Genomic DNA, 22,863 nt, shown 5'->3' with positions numbered 1-22,863 from the left:
TATTTTAAATTTAGAAAACTAAATCAAAATAATTTTTTTGACCTCTTCCATACTAACTTAGCAAAAATTAGACTTTCCTTTTAATGAAAAAGTCAAACATTTTCTTAACCACCACTTAAACCACGGCTGACTGATTGTTAAAATGGTGTTTTTTTTTTTTTTTTTTTTTTTTTAAACGCAGCATCGCCGGCCAGCAGCCACCAGGGCCGCCGACCAGCTTCCACGGGAATGACCCAGCCACGCCGGTCGACCCAGCCACCAGAAGAATCCGGCAGCCAAGTCCACCGACGAGCCAGGCCACCACTGCAACCAGTCGCAACAACAACCAGACGCAACAGCAGCCAATGGCGACGTCCATACGCCGCCTCACCCGCCGCCCGTACGCCGCCCAATCTTCTGCCGGAAATCCGCCCTAATTCACCCGCCACCGTGGCTCCACCGCCGCAGGTGGTGGCCACCCAGCCATGGGGGTTGTTCTTTTAATTTGTGTAACAATTACTTAGATTAAATTAATCTTTATCCAACTTTTGTTAAAGATTAACAATTTAATTAGGGTTTAATTATCCGAAAATAATGGCAAAAAATTTGAATAAATTAAAAATCCTTAAACTGAATTTTAGGGTTGTTAGAAGTTAGATTTCAATTTAAACTCTTTATTAAAATTAAATCTAACAAGAATTCAAAATTTAAGGCATAATTATCTCATTTTATTCAAATAATTCAAGAAAATAACAATTATAATCCGAAAAATTCGAATTAAATTCCCAGGCAGATCTATTGAATTTTCTTAACAAATAAAATCAAAAATTTTAATTGTTATCCTTAAATTTTATGATTAATCGAATTAGACATAAAAATTAACCAAATTCAATAATTAATATACAAAAATTCCGAAAATTAGTTAAAAAATTACCAAAAAATTTTGGCTATTGTATAAAAATTAGGGGATAATCAGTAGATTTATTTAACAAATTAAAAATCAAATCTTTAATTGTTAACAAATTATTTCCATGATTAATCTTATTAACCATTAAATAATTTAAAATCTGACGAATTAAATTTAAAAAATCCGAAATTTTTTATGTGATATTAACTGTTAATTTCGACCCTGTGATAAAAATTTCAGAATTTTATAAATTTATTTTGAGCAAAAATTAATTAAATCACGATTTAATGATTCCAATCAATTAATATCATATATTAATTTTGCAAATTCAAGCCATAAATAAATCTTCCCTTAATTGAATCAAAATAATAATGTTGCATACAATCATGATCATAAAATATTATGCAAGAGGCTAAAACTGATACCACTTAAGGAACATATAGATGCATAAAGCGGAATTTCAAGAAACAATTTCCTAACATCTATCACAGGATCTCATGCATAACAATAGTATAGATCAGATTAAGTCGAAAGAATAATCACCTTTGAAGCGTGTTCTCCCGTTCGTATGCAAGCTTCGAAGATCTTAGAGCCCCACTTGTTGCTCCTCTACTCAGTCCACGAGCACGAATTGAATCCCACGTATGCTAGTACGGAAGAGAACGATCACAATCTGTCTCTTGCTTTGTTTGGGATGTACGGCGTTTAGAGAATGACAGTTAGGGTTTTTGTGTTTGCTTTTTGTGTCAGATATTCAATCAACGTAGTTACTGAATCCCTGACATTATAACTATTATAATGTTTAGGGCTTTTAAGTTAACACAAAGCCCAACCTTATTTCTCTTAGCAGGCCGGTTGCCATAGGACATTTTGGGCCCATTCCAATTAGTGCTTATATGTGTGACCTTATAGGATTAATATATTTTAGTTGTAGGTCCAATCAATATTGTCCTACTAATCACATTTATTCTCTAGCAAGCAAATATGATTACTAAAATAATTAATTTATTATCTTCATAATTAATTTCTATTTATATTTAGTAATTGCCGAAAATGTCTAAGGACATAATTCCTTCACATATGTATAACATATGAGTAAAATTATACGAAGTATAATGAAATACACCTATGATCAGATGCATCCAAATGTATAATATATAGATGCTCACGTGATATAAAAAAAAATAGACATAGAATGATAGAAAGTTCATTTGCATCTATCTGTATCTATCTATTACATCTAACTTGATAGTTTAAAATTCCCGTCAAAAAAAAAAAAAAAAAAAAACTTGATAGTTTAAAACAGAAAAATTTGCATGCCACTTGTCACCACCTTAAAATCTCTTTTATTTTAATATATTTTAACTTATTTTGTACAACTCTCCCTAAATATTTAATAGAAAAATTTTAAACATTCTTAAAACTCCGATTTAATCAATGTTTGATTATTTAGTTTATTTCCCATTTAACTTTTATATCGACATCATTATTTAATTTGATTACAAAATATAAATCGTGCGTCGCACGGGCCAAAAAAACTAGTTACACTAAAACTAGTTATACTAAAACAGACACCAGAAATGACACATGTCACTTTCTTGTGCAAATTTTTTCCGCCAAAAACTCTTTCCTAAAAAAACATACTCTATATCTACTTTATTATTTTTTTTTTCTCTCCTTTTTTTTTTATAAATGATTAAATATAGAAAAAATAATAAGATTATGGAATATAACATTATTAGATAATTTTGGTAAATTTTAGTCAAATTGTCATATCAATAATAGATAAAAAAAAAATTACTCAATATTTTGGTCAAATTAGCATATTAAGCATATCAAATATTTTGGCCAAATCATAATATTAAACATATAAAATATATAATACATAGTAGGAGGGAAATTGTAAATTGTATGATAATTGAATACGTTCGAGATTTATTAATTATACAATAGATTTAGGGGATAAATATTCCAGTTAAATAATTTATAAAAAAGATGGAATTATTTTTTAATATTTGTGTGTACAGGGGACCTATTCTAGTTACATTATACTAAGAAAGACACCAGGAGTGACAACATGTCACTTATGGTGCAAAACTTTCTCGCGAAAAAATATTTTTCTAAAAATACACCTACTTTACATCCTTTTTATTTTCTATCATTTTTTTATAAACTATTTACATATGGAAAAATATTGGAATACGGAATATGACAACTAAGGCTCTATTCTGTTCACCTTATTTCCACTTATTTCAGGAAAAATAAGTTCAGATAAGTTTAGTTAAGTTCAGATAAGATAAGTTCAAGAAAAATAAGGGTTGACCAATTGCAATTTATAACTAAAATAAGTTTTGGTAAGTTCAGATAAGATAAGCTCAGAAAAACAAGTGAAAAGCATGTGAATAGAACACACCCTAATAGATGTCACATAATAATAATTTGCTTTAAATGATTTTGGTAATACTTTAGTCAAATAGGTATCAAATGAAAAATTATTTACTTAATATTTTGGTCAAATTAGTATACTAAAAGAGATAAAATCAATGTGGTGATGACAAATATCACTTTATGATTCGCCTCTCTTTTAATATAAACTTAAAATTAAAAGCTTAAGACAAAATAATATTGACAAAATAATATACAAAGTACAAACTAATTAAAGTATAGAAAAAAAAAATTAAAAACCATTTCCATATTAAAAAAATAAAAATCCATGTGCTCTAACAATAATACGAAATACAATATCATGTCTAATATTTGACGCTTGTTATCTTACGTCAATATCTCAAGCCAAATATCTTAAACTACCCAACATAATTTTATCTTAGTATATTTTATTTATATGATATAATATCGGGTTTTAGTTCAAGAAGAGACAAAAAAAAAATTATGTATAATTAATTAAATTTATAACACTGTAATTGATTATTGAGAGAAAGTTATTATTCTTAAATTTTGGAGTTAAACTTTTCTTTGATTTTTTTTCTTCCTTACTAAATATTTTTAACTTGAAAATGGTAATGACATTATTCAATAGGAAAATTTGTAATTATTAATCCAACCTTTGCCCGATTTTCTTTAATTAAGCCTATCTATGCGATATTTCTAAATAATCCAACCTTTATGACCCAACTACTATTATTAAGCCTAGATGACCGGTTACCTGCTACAAAGTCAACGTTAAAAACGTTGACAACCTAAAGTTGGTTTCCCTCCTAAAATATTGGACACGTCATCATCACTTGCCACCTAAACAAGGATTTCATTTTTTTTCAAAAAACCCTTAACCCTTCTCTTCTCTGTACCGTGTTTCAATTCCTCTCTCCTCCATTACTGCTGCTTCAACCACAATTGAACTGATTCATGACATCATCAGCGATTTTCTTGTGGAAATAGGTGACTTCATCCACGCGCATTCAAATTTCGTCTCCAAAATCGTACAATTGAAGGTGAACTTACGAACCTTAGCGTTTTTTGTTCCTTTTTTGGTAAATTTTGAATTTTGGGCTTCCTTGATGGTCAGTTCGTAAAAACCCGAGTTGTTGCAATAATATAGTTTTTTTTTTTATGTTGTGGGATGTTGGTTATTGTGGTCTTTTTGAAAATTTAGAAAGAAAAAAAAACCTTGAATTTGAAGAAGATCCAGATCCAACAGGCAATTGCTTTACCCCAGCCATAGCAATTGCTGATTATTTTTGATGAACTTCGAATGGAGAGGTATGACCGTATGAGGGATCGAAAATGGTGGAGAAGAGGTAGAAGATAAATAATAGAGAGGAGTGCAGAGATGAAGCAGAAAATCGCAGAGGAGAGAGGAACGAAAATTAAAATAGCAATTAAAGAAAATAAGGGGAAAAAAATTATAATTGTTATATGCCACGTAAGGGTGAATACCGCCTATAGCAGGTTAGTAACTTGTTAGGCTTAATAATAGTAGTTGGGTCATAAAGGTTGAATTATTTAGAAATATCGCATAGATAGGCTTATTAAAGAAAATCAGGCAAATGTTGGATTAATAATTACAAATTATCCTATTCAATAAATAAGAAAGAGAAATATTTTTTGACTTTATGTCAGTTGACTTATATAATAGAGATAATTGTGTTTATAAAAACAAAAATCTCAGCTCGCTGAAAAATGTTTTGTATCCAAGACAAGCTTCAACATGAACATAGTTATGTATTTTACTAACAAATAATATTTTTTAGTATGAAAATTGTAGTGACGTTATTCAATAAATAAGAAAGAGAAATCATTTTTTGACTTTATTTCAAGAGTTGGCTTATACGGAGTATAATAGATATAATTGTGTCTACAAAAACAAAAATATCAGCCCGTTGAAAAATGCTTTATATGCAAGACAAGGTTATTCACATGAACAAAGTTATGTATCTTACTAACAAATAATATTTTTCAGTATGATTCAATCTCTGATTATTTCATGCTTAGAAAAATGTAAAGTTAGAAACTTACTTTTGCGTACTTTTTTAAAGAAAACATATTAGATGCAAAAATCCTTAATTTCAACGGGAAATTAACTAAATCTAAATCACATTAAATACACAAGGATAATGGAAAAAAAAAGTACACCATAATAATTCGGTGGAGTCAAGATTTTTTTTAACGTACAATGGTAAGGAGGATATTGGTTTGAGTTACATGCGGCATGCATGCAAAGAATTGAAATATCACTTATACATAAAATTTCGTGCAAAATTAACGTTTTGATATATAAAATGTGCATCACACCTTGATGATGGGGTGCGTTTGGATTTTAGATTGGGCTAACGAATAAGATATACATAGATGATTTACTAATAAATAAATATTTGTTGCTGAATAACATGTACCCACCTTGGTGATGGGACGAGTTTGAATTTATCGATATTGGAAACCCTCGGCACATCCTAAAAATGTAGAGTTACATTTAAATATATTTTTATATTAATATTATGGTTAATAATAAAATCAATTTTAATAATTAATTTATGTCAATATATGTTTAAAAGTTAGCTAAAAGGTACATTGGGTTTGACCAAATATAGTGCATATTTGGTATGTGTTCCGGGTGTGGAATGAAACAGCTGACTGTGGGATACTTGATTCCTGTTGAGAGTGCCGGTTGATATCTGCACAACAGATTGGATTAACTAGCCTCGGGGGTGGTTCGAGGATCCCCCCTCCGATGCTTAAGTAAGATTACTGAGGGATTAAGAAGTGATTAAGAGATAATCAGAGAGTAAGAAAGAAGTGTGTTAAGTGTTTGTGTACCTCATAGCAATAAATGAGGTGCTCCTTATATAGACCAATCCAAGGGTACGATCAGGTGGGTCCTTTGTAGTTAGATAGCGACCTGTTGATAGTGACCCTTGGTAGTTGTCTTCATGATAACGCCGGTAGGGGTCTTCCAAATATTGCCAGTAGGTGCTGTTTACCTAAGATGACCAGATTACCTGTAGGTTGAAGTTGACATATGGGGAGTTCTGCCGGTACCAAGTGGTGCCGGTAGGACACCCCGTACAACTAGCCCCCTCAGAGTAAGCGCATATATGACAATTGCTGCGCTTGCTCTGAAAAAATGGGAAAAAATAAGTACTATTTTGATACCTGGTGGTACAACTAGCCCCCTCAGAGGGAAGCGCGGGCGCTGACTGTGTTGCGAGTGTTTTTGAGGAAATACTGCGAACAGTTTGCCGACTGCCTTTTCTCCGAATGAATGAGCCAGATTGCTAGGCCCTTCGAAAAAATTTGGGCAACTAGCCCCCTTGACAAAATAATTGGACGACTAGCCCCTTTGAAAAATATTTGGACGACTAGCCCCTTCGAAAAAATTTGGGCAACTAGCCCCCTTGATAAAATATTTGGACGACTGGCCCCTCTGAAAAAATAATTGGACGACTAGCCTCCTTGAAAAATATTTGGACGACTAGCCCCTTTGAAAAATATTTGGATGACTAGCACCTTCGAAAAAATTTGGGCAACTAGCCCCCTTGATAAAATATTTGGACGACTGGCCTCTTTGATAAAGTAATTGGGCAACTAGCCCCCTTGATAAAATATTTTGACGACTGGCCACCTTGATAAAGTAATTTGGGCGACTAGCCCCCTTGATAAAATATTTGGACGACTGGCCACCTTGAAGATACTTTGGATGATTAGGCACTATTTGAATTTTTTACCTTTACAAGTGGCGGGAGATTGCTACCCACGTTCTTCCACGTGGCCTTCATCCCGGGCCTTATTTGGTGCGCTTAATCTGGGTCGTTGATTTCGAGTGTAACTGACCTTTTAACTGCTTGACTTAAGGGTCATGACGTTTCGCATACCCCCCCTTTGACCTATAAAAATCCTTAAACTTTTCGAGTTTTTGCCATTTCACCCACTTTTTCTCTTGAAATTCCGACCTTTCTCTCTCTCTCTTCCCTTGGGGTTTTTCGCTGAACTTCGCTGCTGTTTGATTTTCAAGCCTTTGCTGTTGTTGTGGTTTGGATTTTCCAAGGTTACTAGCCTCCCTTTTCATTGTTACTGAATTTCGGGTTTTTCTTCCTCTCTTTTGTTTTTGTGTTTGATTTTTCTTCATTTCTGTGTTTTTTGTAGGTTCTCCCTGTTTTTCTCTTTCGCGTGCTTCATTTGTATTTCAAACTCCACAAAAATAGTAGGTAACCCCCTCTTCTATTTTGCTGCTCTTTGCTATATTTTTTTTTGTTTTTGCTTTTCTGCTGTGTCAAATTTTTTAATTATCCGCCGCCTTAAAAAAAATGACCAAAAATTTGGGTGGGGACAACCCTTCTTCTCAGCCTTCTGGGTTTACCGGTTGGAGTGTTCCCCGAGAGAGTAACTGTAGTTAGGCCCAGGAGAGGCCGCCTTCTCAGTCTAATTTAAGACGGACTGTCATTCGTGAGATATACGACTAGGGTTTAAGTCAGGCTGAGAGAGAGCGTTGTTATGCCCTACATCATCTACGGGCTCGAATGATACGGGAAATGAGGTCAGAGCGTCCTATTCCGGCTTCTGAGCCTGTTTTAGATGTTTCTCCCCTTTCGGTGCGGTATTATATTCGTGATTATCGGGAATTCTTGGATTCCGCCGGCAGTGGCCACGGGCAGTATGGAACTAATACTGGCAACTTCGGTGTTTCTTTTGGTCAGGCTGATAGGATGGCTTCAGAACAACCGGCTAGCACTAGCGGCCGCCGCCCTGGTAAAGAGCCTGTTAATGATGACATAGATATGGCTACCGGCGAATACTCTGATGGTGATTCCATCTTCGAGGATCCCGCCGGTAAGGATGTTGATGATCAGAGGGGTGGTGATGGTGATGATGCTTGCGTTTCTGGTAGGAATGACACAGACATTGGTGACGATGGTATTGGTTCAGATGATGATGATCCGGCCGACGTGATAGTGGCCGACGTTCTTGCGGATGAGGCTAAAGAGCAGCCCTATTTTACCGACGACTCCACGGATGTTCATAGGAAAGAAGAACTCCCTCCTTTAGAAAGTCTTCCTCGCACGACCGAGATTTTGACGACTTGGCGTGATCTGATCATAAAGAAGAATCATGTGGTTCATGGAGGGACTTTTCTTGGATTACCGGCTGAGTATAAGCTGGTAGTGCCGCCTGAAGGTGCTACTATTTTTTACTGCCCTCCCGGCCATATAGCTGTGTATGCGAAGCATTTCGATTTTGGACTTCGCTTTCCTCTGCACCCTTTTGTTGAGAAAATATTTCGGGCTTGGAATGTCTGCTTGGCCCAAGTTACCCCTACTACCATCAGAACCGTTATTTCATATGTCTGGCTGTGCTTGTTTAAACAATGGCCGCTGACGTTGAATTTATTCAAGCGGCTGTTATGGTTGAAGAAGGATGGAGAGACAGGGTGGATGTCGGCGTATAGCGCAACGAAGAGGAAGACTGTGCATCCTCCTTTGTCGAGCTGTAAAGATTGGCAGGATCGTTTTTACTTCGTTCAAGTTCCTGACGACTTTTCTCTCCGACGGACTTTTACTAAACCCCGGCCTCGAATGGAGCAGTACAATCAGCGTGGTTTGGGCCGGCGGGAGAGAAAAGCTTTTGCTTATCTGGCGTGTGACATTTTAGATGTCGGCCTCAGCAAAAAGCAGGCTGTTAATCGAAATTGGCTCCCTAATGCCTATTATATTTTGGGTAGTCAGCCCTTGTCTGCTGTCGGCCTTTGCAACACCCACTGCTTTGGTAAACATATTTTTAGCTGAATGGGATGTATTTATTATTGCTATTTATAGTTTTGTGTATTGCATAAGTTCGTTGCCGGCTTTAACTGAGTCTTTGTCTTTGCAGGTACTAAAACCTTGGATAAAGAAATTCTTGGATTCGACGAGAATTGGAGACCTGTGTGCACGCAGCCTCCGCCGCCTAAAGGAAAGTACGACACCATATCAACGTACTCCACACGGGCCTCCTCCCGACGCTCAACTGTTACCGTTGCCAAGAACCGCGTTGCCGGCAGTTCTAAAACCAAGTCCTCCTCTGTCTCTATTCATAAAACTGCGCAACCGCCCAATATGCAATCCAATCCAACCGGCCGTGGTGGAAAGACCCAAAAGAGGTTGTCGCATACTAGTGGGCGCTCTGACCCCACTAAGAAGTCTAAGGCTGCTGGCGGCGATGATGTTTCGGTTGCTGTTGACAACTATGAATTCCCCGCTGACGACACTCTCAAGAAGACGGCGGATTCTGCTGTTGCGGCTCACCCGTCTCCGCAGCCGTCCATTGAGATTTTGGACGTGGAGGGTGGTGGCGGCGAGAATGAGCCTCCACTTCAGCATTGTGCCACGTCGGCCGCTGTGACAGGGGGTAATTCTAGTATGCCCCCTGTTAGTCGTAGTGAGAATCGATCTGGTGATTCTCGGCTGAATTATCATCTGCCGCTGCGTACCGGCGGTTGGATTGAGGATACACCTTTCAAGATCCCGGAGGCAATGAATTCATGGTTCGGGTCTTCTGGGGGTGAACCCACCGATCAGTTCTACCCACACATTGATCTGCTATGTGGGGAGTCGGTGGCAACCGCTTCTGCTAAAGACGGTGGGGATTTGGGCTACCGTGCTTTTCCGGATCTGATTACTCCTGCTGACAGGCCACAGGGTTAGATTGACGCCCCTGCTGCTCAGCATTTCAATGATTTGTACAAGGTATTTCTTGCTTAATTTGTTACAACTTTCTATCCGGCTATTTTTGGTTACTCATCTGCTTTTTGTTTTGATTTTAGGCTGTTCAATCCAGCATGGATTTGTATTATGTCTATCGTTGGAACCAGATGCAGCTGACGCAGAATAATATTGATATTGCCGAGCTGAAGAAGCGGGCTGAGGCGGCTGAATCCGCTTTGAAGGATAGCGAGAAGAAGTTGGAGACTGCTTCTTCAGATTTGGAGGCGGCGAACAAGAGGCTGGAAGATGTCGAGCCGAAGTTGAAGGCTGAAACTGAGAGAGCAGACGGCCTGACTCAGGAGCTGACCGATCTTAACCGGAGTTTGCCTGGAGTGAAGAAGACTGCCGCCAAGAGGGCTGTTGATAAGCTTCTCCAGTCCGACTGGTTTAATGATCTTCTTACTCTGCGCCATAATGGTGGTTGGTGCGCTGCTCATCGGGTTGTCTGTAACCTGAAGAAGCTGGATGAGGATGCCTGGCAGGAGTTCGAGGATGCTTATGAGGAGAAGGAATTATACAAGACTGCAACCGGCTTTGAGCCGCAGCAGCTGCCGGAGGCTGTGATTCGTAATGCCAATCAGAGAACCTTGCCCCCATTGCAAGTTCCAGAAGACTCCTACTGGTCTGGTGATGAGCATGCCGTTTGACGGTCTTGGCAGTCATCACCCTCCTCTTCTTGCGGATCCTCTACTTTTCCCAGTCGGCCTAATACATGTTAGGGTTTTTTAGTTTTGGCGGATGGCTTTTGACTTTTTGCCAAATGTTGTTAGGGCACTTAATGTTGATGTAAAATATCTTAGAACATCGTATTATTGTAGGGGTGTCGGTTTTTAATCGACATCCTTTGTGCCTTGTGATCGGCTAATCACTTCGCAAGATTTTTTGGTGATGGCTGTCGGTTTTTCGTTTTTTCTGTTGTAATTGTATTTATGACTAGTAATGTGATTGCTTATTTTGCCGTTTATATTTACCATCTTTTCGTTAAAAAATATGCTTGTTATCGGCTTTTTCGTGATATTGTTTTAATGTGTTTGAGCGCCATGTTTTACACACGAGTGCCTATACGGCCTTTATTATTATTTATGCCCTTCGTTGAATGTTACGCTTCGCAATGGAATGCCCCTTAACGGCATTTATTTTCTCCAAGGCCACTAATCACATCAACTTATTATGGACTGCTACGCTTCACAGTAAAGTGCCCATACGGCATTTATTTTCTTTACTGCTACTGATCACATCCATACATTACCTTTGTGTGTGGATTTATGAAATGTTTGTTTTTTGCTCTTTTCTTCCTTCATTTATGGACTGGTCGTATTTGAGGACCGTCCTAATTATACTTAACAGCAAAATGCAGACTGCTAGTGCAGTCAGTCTGCTCACACACCATCATTACACTTTTTCAAACATAGTACTTTCTCAGAGTACTGGCATTCCAGGATTTCTTGAGCGTGGTACCATCCATCTGCATTAACCGGTATGACCCAGGAACAATTTCCTCCCATATCTGGTATGGTCCTTCCCAATTTGCTGTCAGTTTTCCTTGAGCATTTCCTTTTCCTGTTGCGGCCGTTCTCCGTAGTACCAGGTCTCCTACTCCTAGAGGCCGGTGTTTCACTTTCTTGTTGTATGCTCTGCTCATTCTGCTTTTGTATGCTGCCGAACTGATTTCTCCTTTCATGCGGATTTCTGGCATGAAGTCCAACTGATGTCGTAGCAGCTGATCGTTTCTTTCCTCATCGTAATGCTGGATTCGCATGGTTGGCAGAGCCATTTCTACCGGTATGACCGCCTCAGACCCGAAGCTTATCTTAAACGGACTCTCGCCGGTAGCCTCCTTGATAGAAGTTCTGTTGCACCACAAAATTTCTGGCATAAGATCTGCCCATTTGCCTTTACAGTCTTCTAGTTTCTTTTTCAACGCAGCCAGGATTTCTTATTCACCGCCTCTGCTTTCCCATTGCTTTGTGGGTGACATACTGATGAGTGGGCTAACTTTACCCTGTATAATCCCAGGAAGCATTGTATGGGTGCACAATCAAATTGTGATCCATGATAAAAAACTATTGCCTGCGGCAGTCCGAATCTCGTTATTATGTTTTTCCATATGAACCTTTTCACCTGGTTTGCCGTTATTTTTGCTACCGGCTCCGCTTCTATCCACTTGGTGAAGTAGTCCACTGCTACTATTAAGAACTTGCGTCCTCCGACCGCCATTGGGAATGGTCCAACAATGTCCATTCCCCATTGCGCGAATGGGATTGGGTTTAGAATGGGCATCAAATCATTGGCTGGCAAGTTTATCACAGCTGAAAACTTTTGGCATTTCTCGCACTTTTTTACATATGCTCGATAATCTTCTAACATTGTTGGCCAGTAATAGCCTTGTCTTTGGCAGATGATGGCAAGGGGTTTTCCACCGGCATGGTTCCCACATGTCCCTTCGTGCATTTCTTCGATCAGCCTTGCTGACTCGAATGCTGTCAGGCATCTTAAGAATGGCAGGCTAAATGACTTTTTGTACAGCCGTCCCCACAGGATGATGTACCAAACCGCATCCCTTTTTGTCCTTTTGGCTTCTGCCAAATCTGCTGGTAGGGCTCCAGTCTGTATGTATGTTTGGATATTATCGTACCATTCTGAAGTAGTCGTGATGGCCATGACCCGTAGTTCTTCCGACTCCGTACTTCGCTTATTCATGACTTCCATCATGACTATTCTTTTCAAGTCGGCTATATTCGAACTTGCTAACTTTGATAGCGCATCTGCCAGCGTATTTTCTGCTCGGGGTACCAGATTAATGCTGAATTTCTCTAGCTGAGCCGACACTGACCTCAACTTTTCCAGGTATTTTACCATTGAAGGTTCTTTGGCCTCGTACTCTCCGCTGAATTGACTTGCTACTAGCTGGGAGTCTGTTGTCAATGTTACTCTTTTGGCATCTGCTGCGAGGCACATTTGGATGCCGGCGATTGCTGCCTCGTATTCTGCCTCATTATTTGACGCGTTGAACATAAACTTTATAGCATACTCAAAGATGTCTCCTCCTGGCGATTTCATGATTATTCCGGCCCCGCTGCCTGTCTGCGCAGCTGAACCATCCACTGACACCTCCCATACTTCAGCTTGTATTTCATCCTCTTGGTATGACGCTTCAACTATGAAGTCCGCCAATGCCTGGGCTTTGATTGCAGTTCTTGGCCGGAATTCCAAGTCAAATTCGGACAACTCTATTGCCCACTTTAGCAGCCTGCCTGATGTATCTAGCTTGCTAATGGCTTTTTCGAGAGGGAAGTTTGTCAGCACTTCGATTGTATGCGCGTCAAAGTATGGTCTTAAATTTCTAGCCGCGATAAGGACTGCATATGCCATTTTCTCCACCAACGTGTATCTTGTTTCTGGGCCGTTTAGCACATGGCTCACAAAATATACTGGTTGCTGCCCTTTGTTTTCTGTTTCGGCTACCATTACTGCTGCGACTGTTTTTGGTGATGCCGATATGTACAACTGTAATTTTCCGCCCTCCTTCGCCCTTGCTATTGTTGGTAGGTTCTTCAGGTGACTTTTTAGAGATTCAAAAGCCTCTTGCTCTGCCGGTCCCCATTTGAATTTCTTGTTTTGCCTCAAGGTTGTGAAGAAGGGCATTTGCTTGTCTGTCGACTTGCTCACAAATCTGTTCAAGGCGGCCATTTTTCCTGTCAACCGCTGTATGTCTTTTACACTTTTGGGTTGCGGCAGACTGATGATTGCTTCTACTTTTTCAGGGTTAGCGTCTATGCCACGCTCGCTGACTAAGAACCCCAGGAATTTTCCTGATCTTACTCCGAAGACGCATTTTTTCGGGTTTAATTTCATCCTGTACTTTCTCAAAGTCTCGAAAGTTTCTCGGAGATCGGTAATATGATCCTCCTCTTTCCGGCTTTTTACGATAGAGTCGTCTACATAGACCTCCACGTTTCTGCCTTTTTGGTCGGCAAACACCTTGTCGACCAGCCTTTGATACGTTGCCCCTACATTTTTCAACCCAAATGGCATTGCCTTGTAACAGAAAACTCCTGCATCCGTGATAAAAGCCGCCTTCTTCCTGTCTGATTTATGCAGGCTGACCTGATGATATCCTGAGAAAGCATCTAGGAAACTGAGCATTGCGTGGCCGCTAGTAGAGTCTACCAGCCTATCAATCCTTGGTAGTGGGTAGAAATCTTTCGGACACGCTCTGTTAAGGTTGGTGAAATCTACACACATTCTCCATGACCCATTCGGCTTTTTTACCATTACTACATTTGCCAACCATTCAGGGTAATCACATGGCTCAATGAAACCTGCCGCCAGCAGTTTATCCACCTCTTCTTGTATTGCTGCCATTTTTTCCGTGGAGAAATTACGATTTTTCTGCCGTACTGGCCTAACATTTCTGTCGGCGTTTAACCGGTGGACCATTATCTCTGGATCGATACCAGGCATCTCATCCGATGAGAATGCAAAGATGTCTGCGTGCTCTCTTAGCAAGCTTATGAGGTTGATCTTCATGTCATTCCCCATTTCTGTACCGATTACGACCGTTCTATCCATATTTCCAACCTCCAGCTCAATATTTTCTGTCAGACCATCTGGCATTGGTCTTGGTGCTGATACCGGTCTCTCATCAAAGTGTTCCATGTCTAGGTCAGTTCGACCTCTTTTCGTGCCGTTCTTCTTTTTTGGCCTTTGTTCTTGCCTTGCCGGCTCAATAGTCCAGTTTACTTCTTGCCTTGCCGGCTCAGTAGTCAAGTTTACTTCTGGGATCATTCTTCCCGGTGTTCTCAAAGCAGTCAAGTAACAGGATCTTGCCGCCAACTGACTCCCCCTTATCTTTGTCGGCCTTTCCAGGTTCGACATGTATATCATTGTCAAGTGATAGGTGGAGACTACCGCCTGCACGTCATGTATGAATGGGCGGCCGATGATCACATTGTAGGCCGCTGGTACTTTGATGATTAGGAAATCCACCATGAGATCTCGCATTTCAGATCCCTCTCCGATTTTCACCGGCAGCCGTATGCTACCCTCTGGGTACACTGTAGATCCTGAGAAACCGATTACTGGGTAGTTCACCCTTTTAAGCTCGTCCTCTGGTATGTGCAATTGTTTGAAGGCTTCCCAGAAGATGATGTTTGCTGAGCTTCCGCCGTCTACCAGTACTCTGTTCACATCGGCATTTGCTATATCGATTGTTAGAACTAGCGGGTCATCATGCGGGAAAATGATGCCTCTACAATCCGATTCCGGGAACGTCAACACTGGTATGCTGGGTGGGTTCGGCCATACTCTTGTGTTATGATAGTTTACCATGTGCCTGTGTTCCTCCAAACTTCTGCTAGCGCCGCTTATCGTCCCTCCGTGGACTGGACCGCCAGAAATTACATACACGGGTGGTTTTTTCCCGCCATCCCTCTGTTCTGCTCTGGCACTGGTTTCCGGCTGTTTTTGCTCGATTCTAGGTGGCTGATATGGCTGTTCGATTCTAGGGTATTGTTGTTGATTTTGCTGTTGTGGCCGGTATGAATTGGCAGAGTTTTCCCCCATCGAGTTGTTGTTACCATTTCCTTGTCTCGCCCTATACTGCGAAAAATACCCCTTTCTGACCATATCCTCAATGTTGTCTTTGAGGTCTCTGCAGTCCTCTGTTAGGTGGCCGTGCTCATTATGGAAGTCACAGAATTTCTTGACATTTCTTTCCCTACTCTGCATTGGTGGAGGCCTTCTCCAACCGTCCATCTTGTTGTTTATGTTGTAAATTGCCGTCCGCGGTGTGTTCAGCGGAGTGTAGTTATCAAAGAGTCCTCTGGACTCCCTCCTGTCCTGTCAGGGTCTCTGCCCCTGTGGATTGGCATTTCTGTTATTCTGGTTTTTCTAGCTTGCCCCTTGCTGATTATTGTTCTGGTGAAAATTGTTTCCTCCTTTTCCCGCTTGGGGGTTATAGCTTGGATAGTATCCGACATTTCCGCCGGTTGCCACTACCACATTGGAGATCTTCATCATTTCATCCCCCCTGATATACTCATTTGCCTTGTGCAGGACGTCGCCCAGATTAGTGTATGATTTCCGGCTGAGGTACTTCTTGAATTGGCACTCTTGCATTCCCCTCATCAGAGCCAAAATCGCAACCTCCTGCTGCAGGTTGGGAATAGTGATTGATTCGTTGTTAAAGCAGGTGAGGTAATCTCTTAATGGATCTCTATCTCTTTGAGCGAACGACATTAACTCTCCCGACGATTTCTTTCTCTTCTGTTTGCTCACAAATCGTGACAAAAATGACGCCTGCAGCTGTCGAAAACTGTAAATGGAGTGTGCCTCTATGCCCTTATACCAGCTTGCTGCAACTCCTAAGAGTGTGGACGGGAATACCTTGCACCACATGGCGTCAGAATCTGTGTACAGTATCATGTGCTGTTCGAATGTGGTGCAGTGATCCTCCGGATCCGTTGTCCCATCGTATCTCCCTGTCGGGATTTTTATCTTTTCCATCCTTTCTTCTAGGATTTCTCGGCACAGAGGAGAATCTTTCGGCTGGATTGTCTGCCGTCTAGCTATCTGTAGAACCGTCGCTCTTCGCTCATATTTAGTGGTGGGGACTTGCTCTGTTTCAGGCCACTCTATTTCCGTCGGATCCGAGCGCTTTCTTTTTTCCGGGGTGTTTTCTTGATTCAGAGCGGTTAGGAGATCCCTAACGGGTAACTGGGGATTTGCCGACTTGGTCTTTCTTAGACTGCCGGCTGAGCCTGGCTGCTGTGAGGCCGGTAACTCTGACAAAGCGGCCATCACCGCCGACAGTGTTTTCAATTGTTCTCCCGTGAATACTTCCGATAGGGGAGACAGGCGCTCCTACAGCGTCTGCTCCAGAGGAGCTTTTGGTTGCTCTCTGGCAGGGCTTTCCATTTCTAACTCATCATCGTCTTCCACTGTGAACTCTTTTTGTGCCGGTACCGAGGTGTTTTTTATCGCTGGGTTTAGAATTGATTGTGCTTGTAATGGATGGGCTGGGTTTACAAGTGAGGGTTGGAATTTGGAGGTTGTCGCCGGTTGTGGAGTTGCTGCTTTTTCCTGACTTTTCTTTGATTTTTTACCGTCTTTCTGTGAGAGATCCATACTGACTGTTCTACCGTTACAAGGGATTAGGTCCCCTCCTTCTAGCGCCAATTGTTCCGGGTGTGGAATGAGAACAGCTGACTGTGGGATACTTGATTCCTGTTGAGAGTGCCGGTTGATATCTGCACAACAGAATGGATTAACTAGCCTCGGGGGTGGTTCGAGGATCCCCCCTCCGATGCTTAAGTAAGATTACTGAGGGATTAAGAAGTGATTAAGAGATAATCAGAGAGTAAGAAAGAAGTGTGTTTAAGTGTTTGTGTACCTCATAGAAATAAATGAGGTGCTCCTTATATAGACCAATCCAAGGGTACGATCAGGTGGGTCCTTTGTAGTTAGATAGCGACCTGTTGATAGTGACCCTTGGTGGTTGTCTTCATGATAACGCCGGTAGGGGTCTTCCAAATATTGCCGGTAGGTGCTGTTTACCTAAGATGACCAGATTACCTGCAGGTTGAAGTTGACATATGGGGAGTTCTGCCGGTACCAAGTGGTGCCGGTAGGACACCCCGTACAGTATGAATCTTGGAAATGGAATAGATTGGAAACAAATAAGGAGGGGAAATGATAATGTTAATCGTTACCTTTATAAGTTGTTTGGTATTACTAAGGAAAGGAATCACTTTATATTGAATATCCTTTTAATTTGTTTGGTATAATATACTTCCTGCGGTTCTTTATAGTTGCAACACTTTTCTTTTCACGTTTGTCAATGCATAACTTGAATAATTAATATATTTAATTATCGATAAGTAAAAATCATAAAAAAGTGACATTAGCAAAATATACATTCAGAAGAATCTAACAAAATCTCACATGAATAAGTTATTCCTAAAGTATAGATCATCAAAAATAAATAAAGTAGATTATGTGAATAGTGCATAAAGCAAAGTGTTGCAACTATTTTGAAACATATGAAGTATTAAGAAAGGGAATCTCTTACGCTATACACATGTTATTATTGTACTCTGAGGTAGTAACACACATAAAATTTTTGACATTTTTGTGTACGCATTTGACATCAAAGCTATTAACCCAATTTTTTTTTAAAAAAATGGAATTTCCACAAATTTAAGAAGACCCATCTACAACAAACAAATAGTTTTCCTTCACTTCCTTTTTTTAGATAAAATAAATCTAAAACTCTTTTGAACATTTCTTCGAAAATGTTGCATGCAACAGATAACAGATTCGAACCAAAACCCAAATAATAATCAACAATAAACTTTCCACTCAACTGTCAATTTAATCTTCCAATCAAAATGAAAATTCATGGTAAAAAAAGTTCCAACCAAACAATCCAACGAAAACCAAAGAAAACAGAGTAATGGAAATATGAATTTACAAAGCCATTTAAAACCAAAATTTAAATTGGTTGCATGCCACAATGAAGTAGATCTTGTAGAAAATATGTAAAAAAGGTCAATTGGGATTTTCTTGGTGAGATAAATAGAAAAAAACAAAGAGAGAAACAAAAATGGTTGAGACTTGAGAGAGGAGGTGAAAAGCCAAAGAGGAGAAAAGTGTGTTTAAGGAGGGTAATGGTAATTGTTACCGCAACGTTCAGAGCGGTATCATGTTGCTGGAATGAGTTAGGCCCTGTTTTTTTTGGCTTAATTTCAGCTTCAGGACTTATTTGGCAGTCAGTTCAGTTCAGTTCAGTTCAGTTCAGGAGCATTCAGTTCAGTTCAGTTCAGTTCAGTTCAGGAGCATTCAGTTCAGTTCAGTTCAGTTCAGTTCAGTTTAATTCAGTTTAATTCAATTCAATTCAATTTAATTTAATTTAATTTAATTTATTTTAATAATAATAATTAATATTATAATATATTATTATTATTAATATTAATTATATTATTATTTATATTATTGTATTACTTATTATTTATATTTATATTATTATATTACTTATTATTATTATTATATATAACTAAATATTTATTAATAATTAATATAATTTATTATTATTTTTATTAATTAGTATTATTTATTATTTATTATTTATTATTTATTATTTATTATTTATTATTTATTATTTATTATTTATTATTTATTATTTATTATTTATTTCGGTAATATATTCTGTTAAGTAAAGTTCAGTTCAGTTCAGTTCAGTTCAGTTCAGTTCAGGAGCATTCAGTTCAGTTCAGTTTAGTTCAATTCAGTTCAGTTCAGTTCAGTTCAGTTCAGTTCAGTTCAGTTCAGTTCAGCTCTAAAGAACAGGGCCTTACCGCAGTGTAATGGTAACCATTACTCTGTCCCTCTAACAAATACCTATTAACGGTAATGATTTCTTTAAATTCGTTTCCAACCGCAAAATAAACATACCAAACATGCTCACATGGTTATCTGATTGTGAATGGGACGGGCTTTTTGGGGAGACAATCCTCCCTCCCTCCGTCCCAATTGGGCGATGATGGAGGAAAGTAGTGGTGATAGGGATAAATTATCGATGTATCCGCTAGGGTGATGGAGAAATTATGACGAATTTTAAATTGGACTTGCATGCCATCGTTTATCCTTCATCTAATTAATTATATATCAACATTTTTTCACCACTATCCTATATTTTATAATATTTTGTTTATTTGCCCGATTATATACCCTAGTTAGACAATCGAATTGTCGAATACTTAAGAATACATAGTACAGTTTTAATCTTTAAATTCTCTTACTAAAAAAATATCGAGTTTAGGACTAGATTTTAGGAGGGTGTGATGGATCGGGGATAATTATTATACCTATCCTGGTGGCTTGGGATGGAGATGAGAATTTAGGCGAATAAAGGAGTGAAGGGACCATCCTCCACACCAGCCCCACCCTGGCTCGAATTCATATCTAGATGAATAAAGTATATGATGGTGTTAAGCGATCGGGTAATAATGTAAATGGTGGGATTAGGTGGGTATGACTATCGAAGTAAAGGAAGGATGATAATGAAACACGAGCGATGAAAGGGAAAGAAAATATATTTATCCCATCACCACTACTTTCAAATATACTCTTATTTTTTCCTCTGTAATCAATACTATATACTAAAAGACACACTAGTAATGACACATGTCATCTCCTGGTGTGTCCTTAGATTTTTTTAAAAATAAAATTTAAATTTATAATCTTTTAAAATATTTATTTTCCTGATTTATTTTCTTATTTTTTTTCCAATATTACGATTTCATGTGTATTATGTTAAGAATCTAACATAATATATTAATATTAATTTGAAAAATATATGTCAGGAATGAAAAATTCACAATTTTTATGATATTATTGTTTTTATAATATACGAAGTACTAGACCTGATCAAGACGAGCCCGACCCGTTGGCCCGGCCCGACCCACCCAAATTTTTTGCGGGTTTGGGCAGAATATTCCGGCCCGGCCCGAAACTTTTTTTTTTGGGCGAGTTTGGGAAACACAAAAATACACTTTTTAGTTATAAATTTGGCCGGTCCGAAAATGGCCTGAAAAGCCCGGTATTTTAGGCCCGAAAATAGCGGGTTTGGGCACAAAATTTTGGCCCGAATCTTGGCCCGACCCGACATGACGGCCTGATTTTTATGCCCAAGCCCGACCCGAACCCGACCCGGCCCGCCGTTTGATCAGGTCTATAATATACGTAGTAATTTGCTACTCCGTAATAGCAAGATAATATTGTGATTTTCATAAACCTTTTTCAAAAAAAAAAAAATTATACTCTTAGCCTACATGCAATACTTTTAAAAATTAATGTGTCATTATATGTCCATACCCAAACAAGCATTTTTTTATTATTATTTTCTTCACTTTTATGTAGCGGGTACCTACGGGCATGGTTACAGTTTTGGATATCATTCAATTTTACAAGAAACGATTACCTGATAAAGTATGATAAGTATTTTTTTTGCCCAACTTAAGTATTTTTTCCGAAACTCTAATCGCCCAAGATTCCTCTAATCACTTTATAATTCGAATAAATAATAATTTTCTCTAATTTTTCGACAATCCATGATAAAATTTGATATTATTATTTTTATAATATACGTAGTAAGTAGCTACTCAGTAATAGCAAGATAATATTTTGATTTTCATAAACCTTTTTCAAAAAAAAAAAAATTATACTTTTAGCCTACATGCAATACTTTTAAAAATTAATGTGTAATTATATGACCATACCCAAACAAGCATTTATTATTATTATTATTATTTTCTTCCATTTTATGTAGCGGGAACCTACGGGTATGGTTACAGGTTTGGATATCATTCAATTTTAAAAGAAACGATTACATGATAAAGGTATGATAAGTATTTTTTTTTGCCCAACTGAAGTATTTTTTTCAAAACTCTAATCACCTAAAGATTGCACTAATCACTTTATAATTCGAATAAATAATAATTTTCTCTAATTTTCCGACAACCCATTATAAAATTTGATATGATTTTATTTTATTAAAAAATATTTTAAAAAAATTAGTCAGAATAGAGAATTTTTTTTTATTTAGTCTCATCCATGCATTACACGGGACCTAACCTAGTTTTTTAAAATAAATAAGACACGATGGGCAGTAACAGATCTATCCAGCTATACTTTGATGATACTACGTAATTGTCTATAAATAATTTAGATATTACTTAAATTTAATATTTATATTATAAATCGTGCATCACACGGGTACTTTAGTAGTATATCATTATTACATGAACTGAATGTCTTATAAGTTATAACCTAAAGTCCTAAACAATAAACATGAGTACATCTGTACATGACACGTGAAATTACCAATCTCAACTACATTTATCGGTGACTTTTTTTGGTGTTAGCACCCGGTTCACCCTTAGGGTTAATCCAGATTCGGGGCGAGTTTTGGGTGGTTAGGTTTCAGTCCCTCTCAATTTTTATTGTGGGGGATCAAACACGGGTTCTCCTTACCATGTTCAGTCCCAATCATCACTAAACCAACAAATAATTGATATTTTTTTCAACACTGACTTTTCAACACTGACTTTCCAACAATGATTTTTCGGTGACTTTGGACTTTAGTCTCCAACATTGCCAAAATTATGTCCAACAAAACACTCCGTATATAGTGTACTGTGTACGTTATTAACTTATCATTCGGAAATTTTAATTGGGCCGGCATTGTCTAAATATTTTAAGTACATCGAACGTTAATCGCAATTTGGCCAGGCCCAATGGATGGTTCATTCCGGGTGTTATCTTTCTTAACGCAAAAACGGAGCCAATATTATTAATTAAGGCCCGAGGCTCATATCGAGTTTGTTATAAAAGGGCTACTATACCAAAAAATTATCGCCCAAATATATCGTACTGTTAGGTTATGATACATATGAAAAACATAAATCATGCGGAAAATCTTAATGCCAGGAAACATATTATTTACACATAATCATTTAGCATAATTTAGGTGCATACACTTTGTAGCGTGCCCTCCATAGCTGCGCCCGAACCGAACAAGAACAAGTCTTCAGGACTCCAAGTGTCGTCCCTCCGTAGATAGTCCACAGTACGTCCGGATCCGCCTCAAGTTTGACCAACTAGAATCGCCCTTAAGGTTACTAGGAATTTTCGGCTATTGTGTAGCAAGTGTATGGCTGAATTTTTCTTTCAAAAACTTACCTTTAGAATACTTCAATTGTGTCTATAAATTATGACCCTAGGCTC

The 22,863-nt window shown here is 38.5% G+C and overlaps 1 protein-coding gene across 1 annotated transcript; it reads right to left on the bottom strand.

Annotated features, from left to right (window-relative positions):
- Positions 1-12,013: 12,013 nt before the first annotated feature.
- Positions 12,014-15,834, bottom strand: LOC130463077 (uncharacterized). The gene is made up of 2 exons (XM_056832111.1): positions 12,199-15,834; positions 12,014-12,079 (listed from the first exon to the last, which is right to left on the bottom strand). The coding sequence occupies exons 1-2, from the start codon at positions 15,832-15,834 to the stop codon at positions 12,014-12,016; spliced, it is 3,702 nt and encodes a 1,233-aa protein (XP_056688089.1).
- Between the last annotated feature and the right edge of the window lie 7,029 nt (positions 15,835-22,863).

The sequence above is a fragment of the Spinacia oleracea genome, chromosome 6 (genome assembly GCF_020520425.1).
Source record: "Spinacia oleracea cultivar Varoflay chromosome 6, BTI_SOV_V1, whole genome shotgun sequence".
NCBI classification, from domain to species: Eukaryota; Viridiplantae; Streptophyta; class Magnoliopsida; order Caryophyllales; family Amaranthaceae; genus Spinacia; species Spinacia oleracea.
Note: the sequence above shows the minus strand (reverse complement) of the source record. Positions and strands in the feature narration are given on the sequence as shown.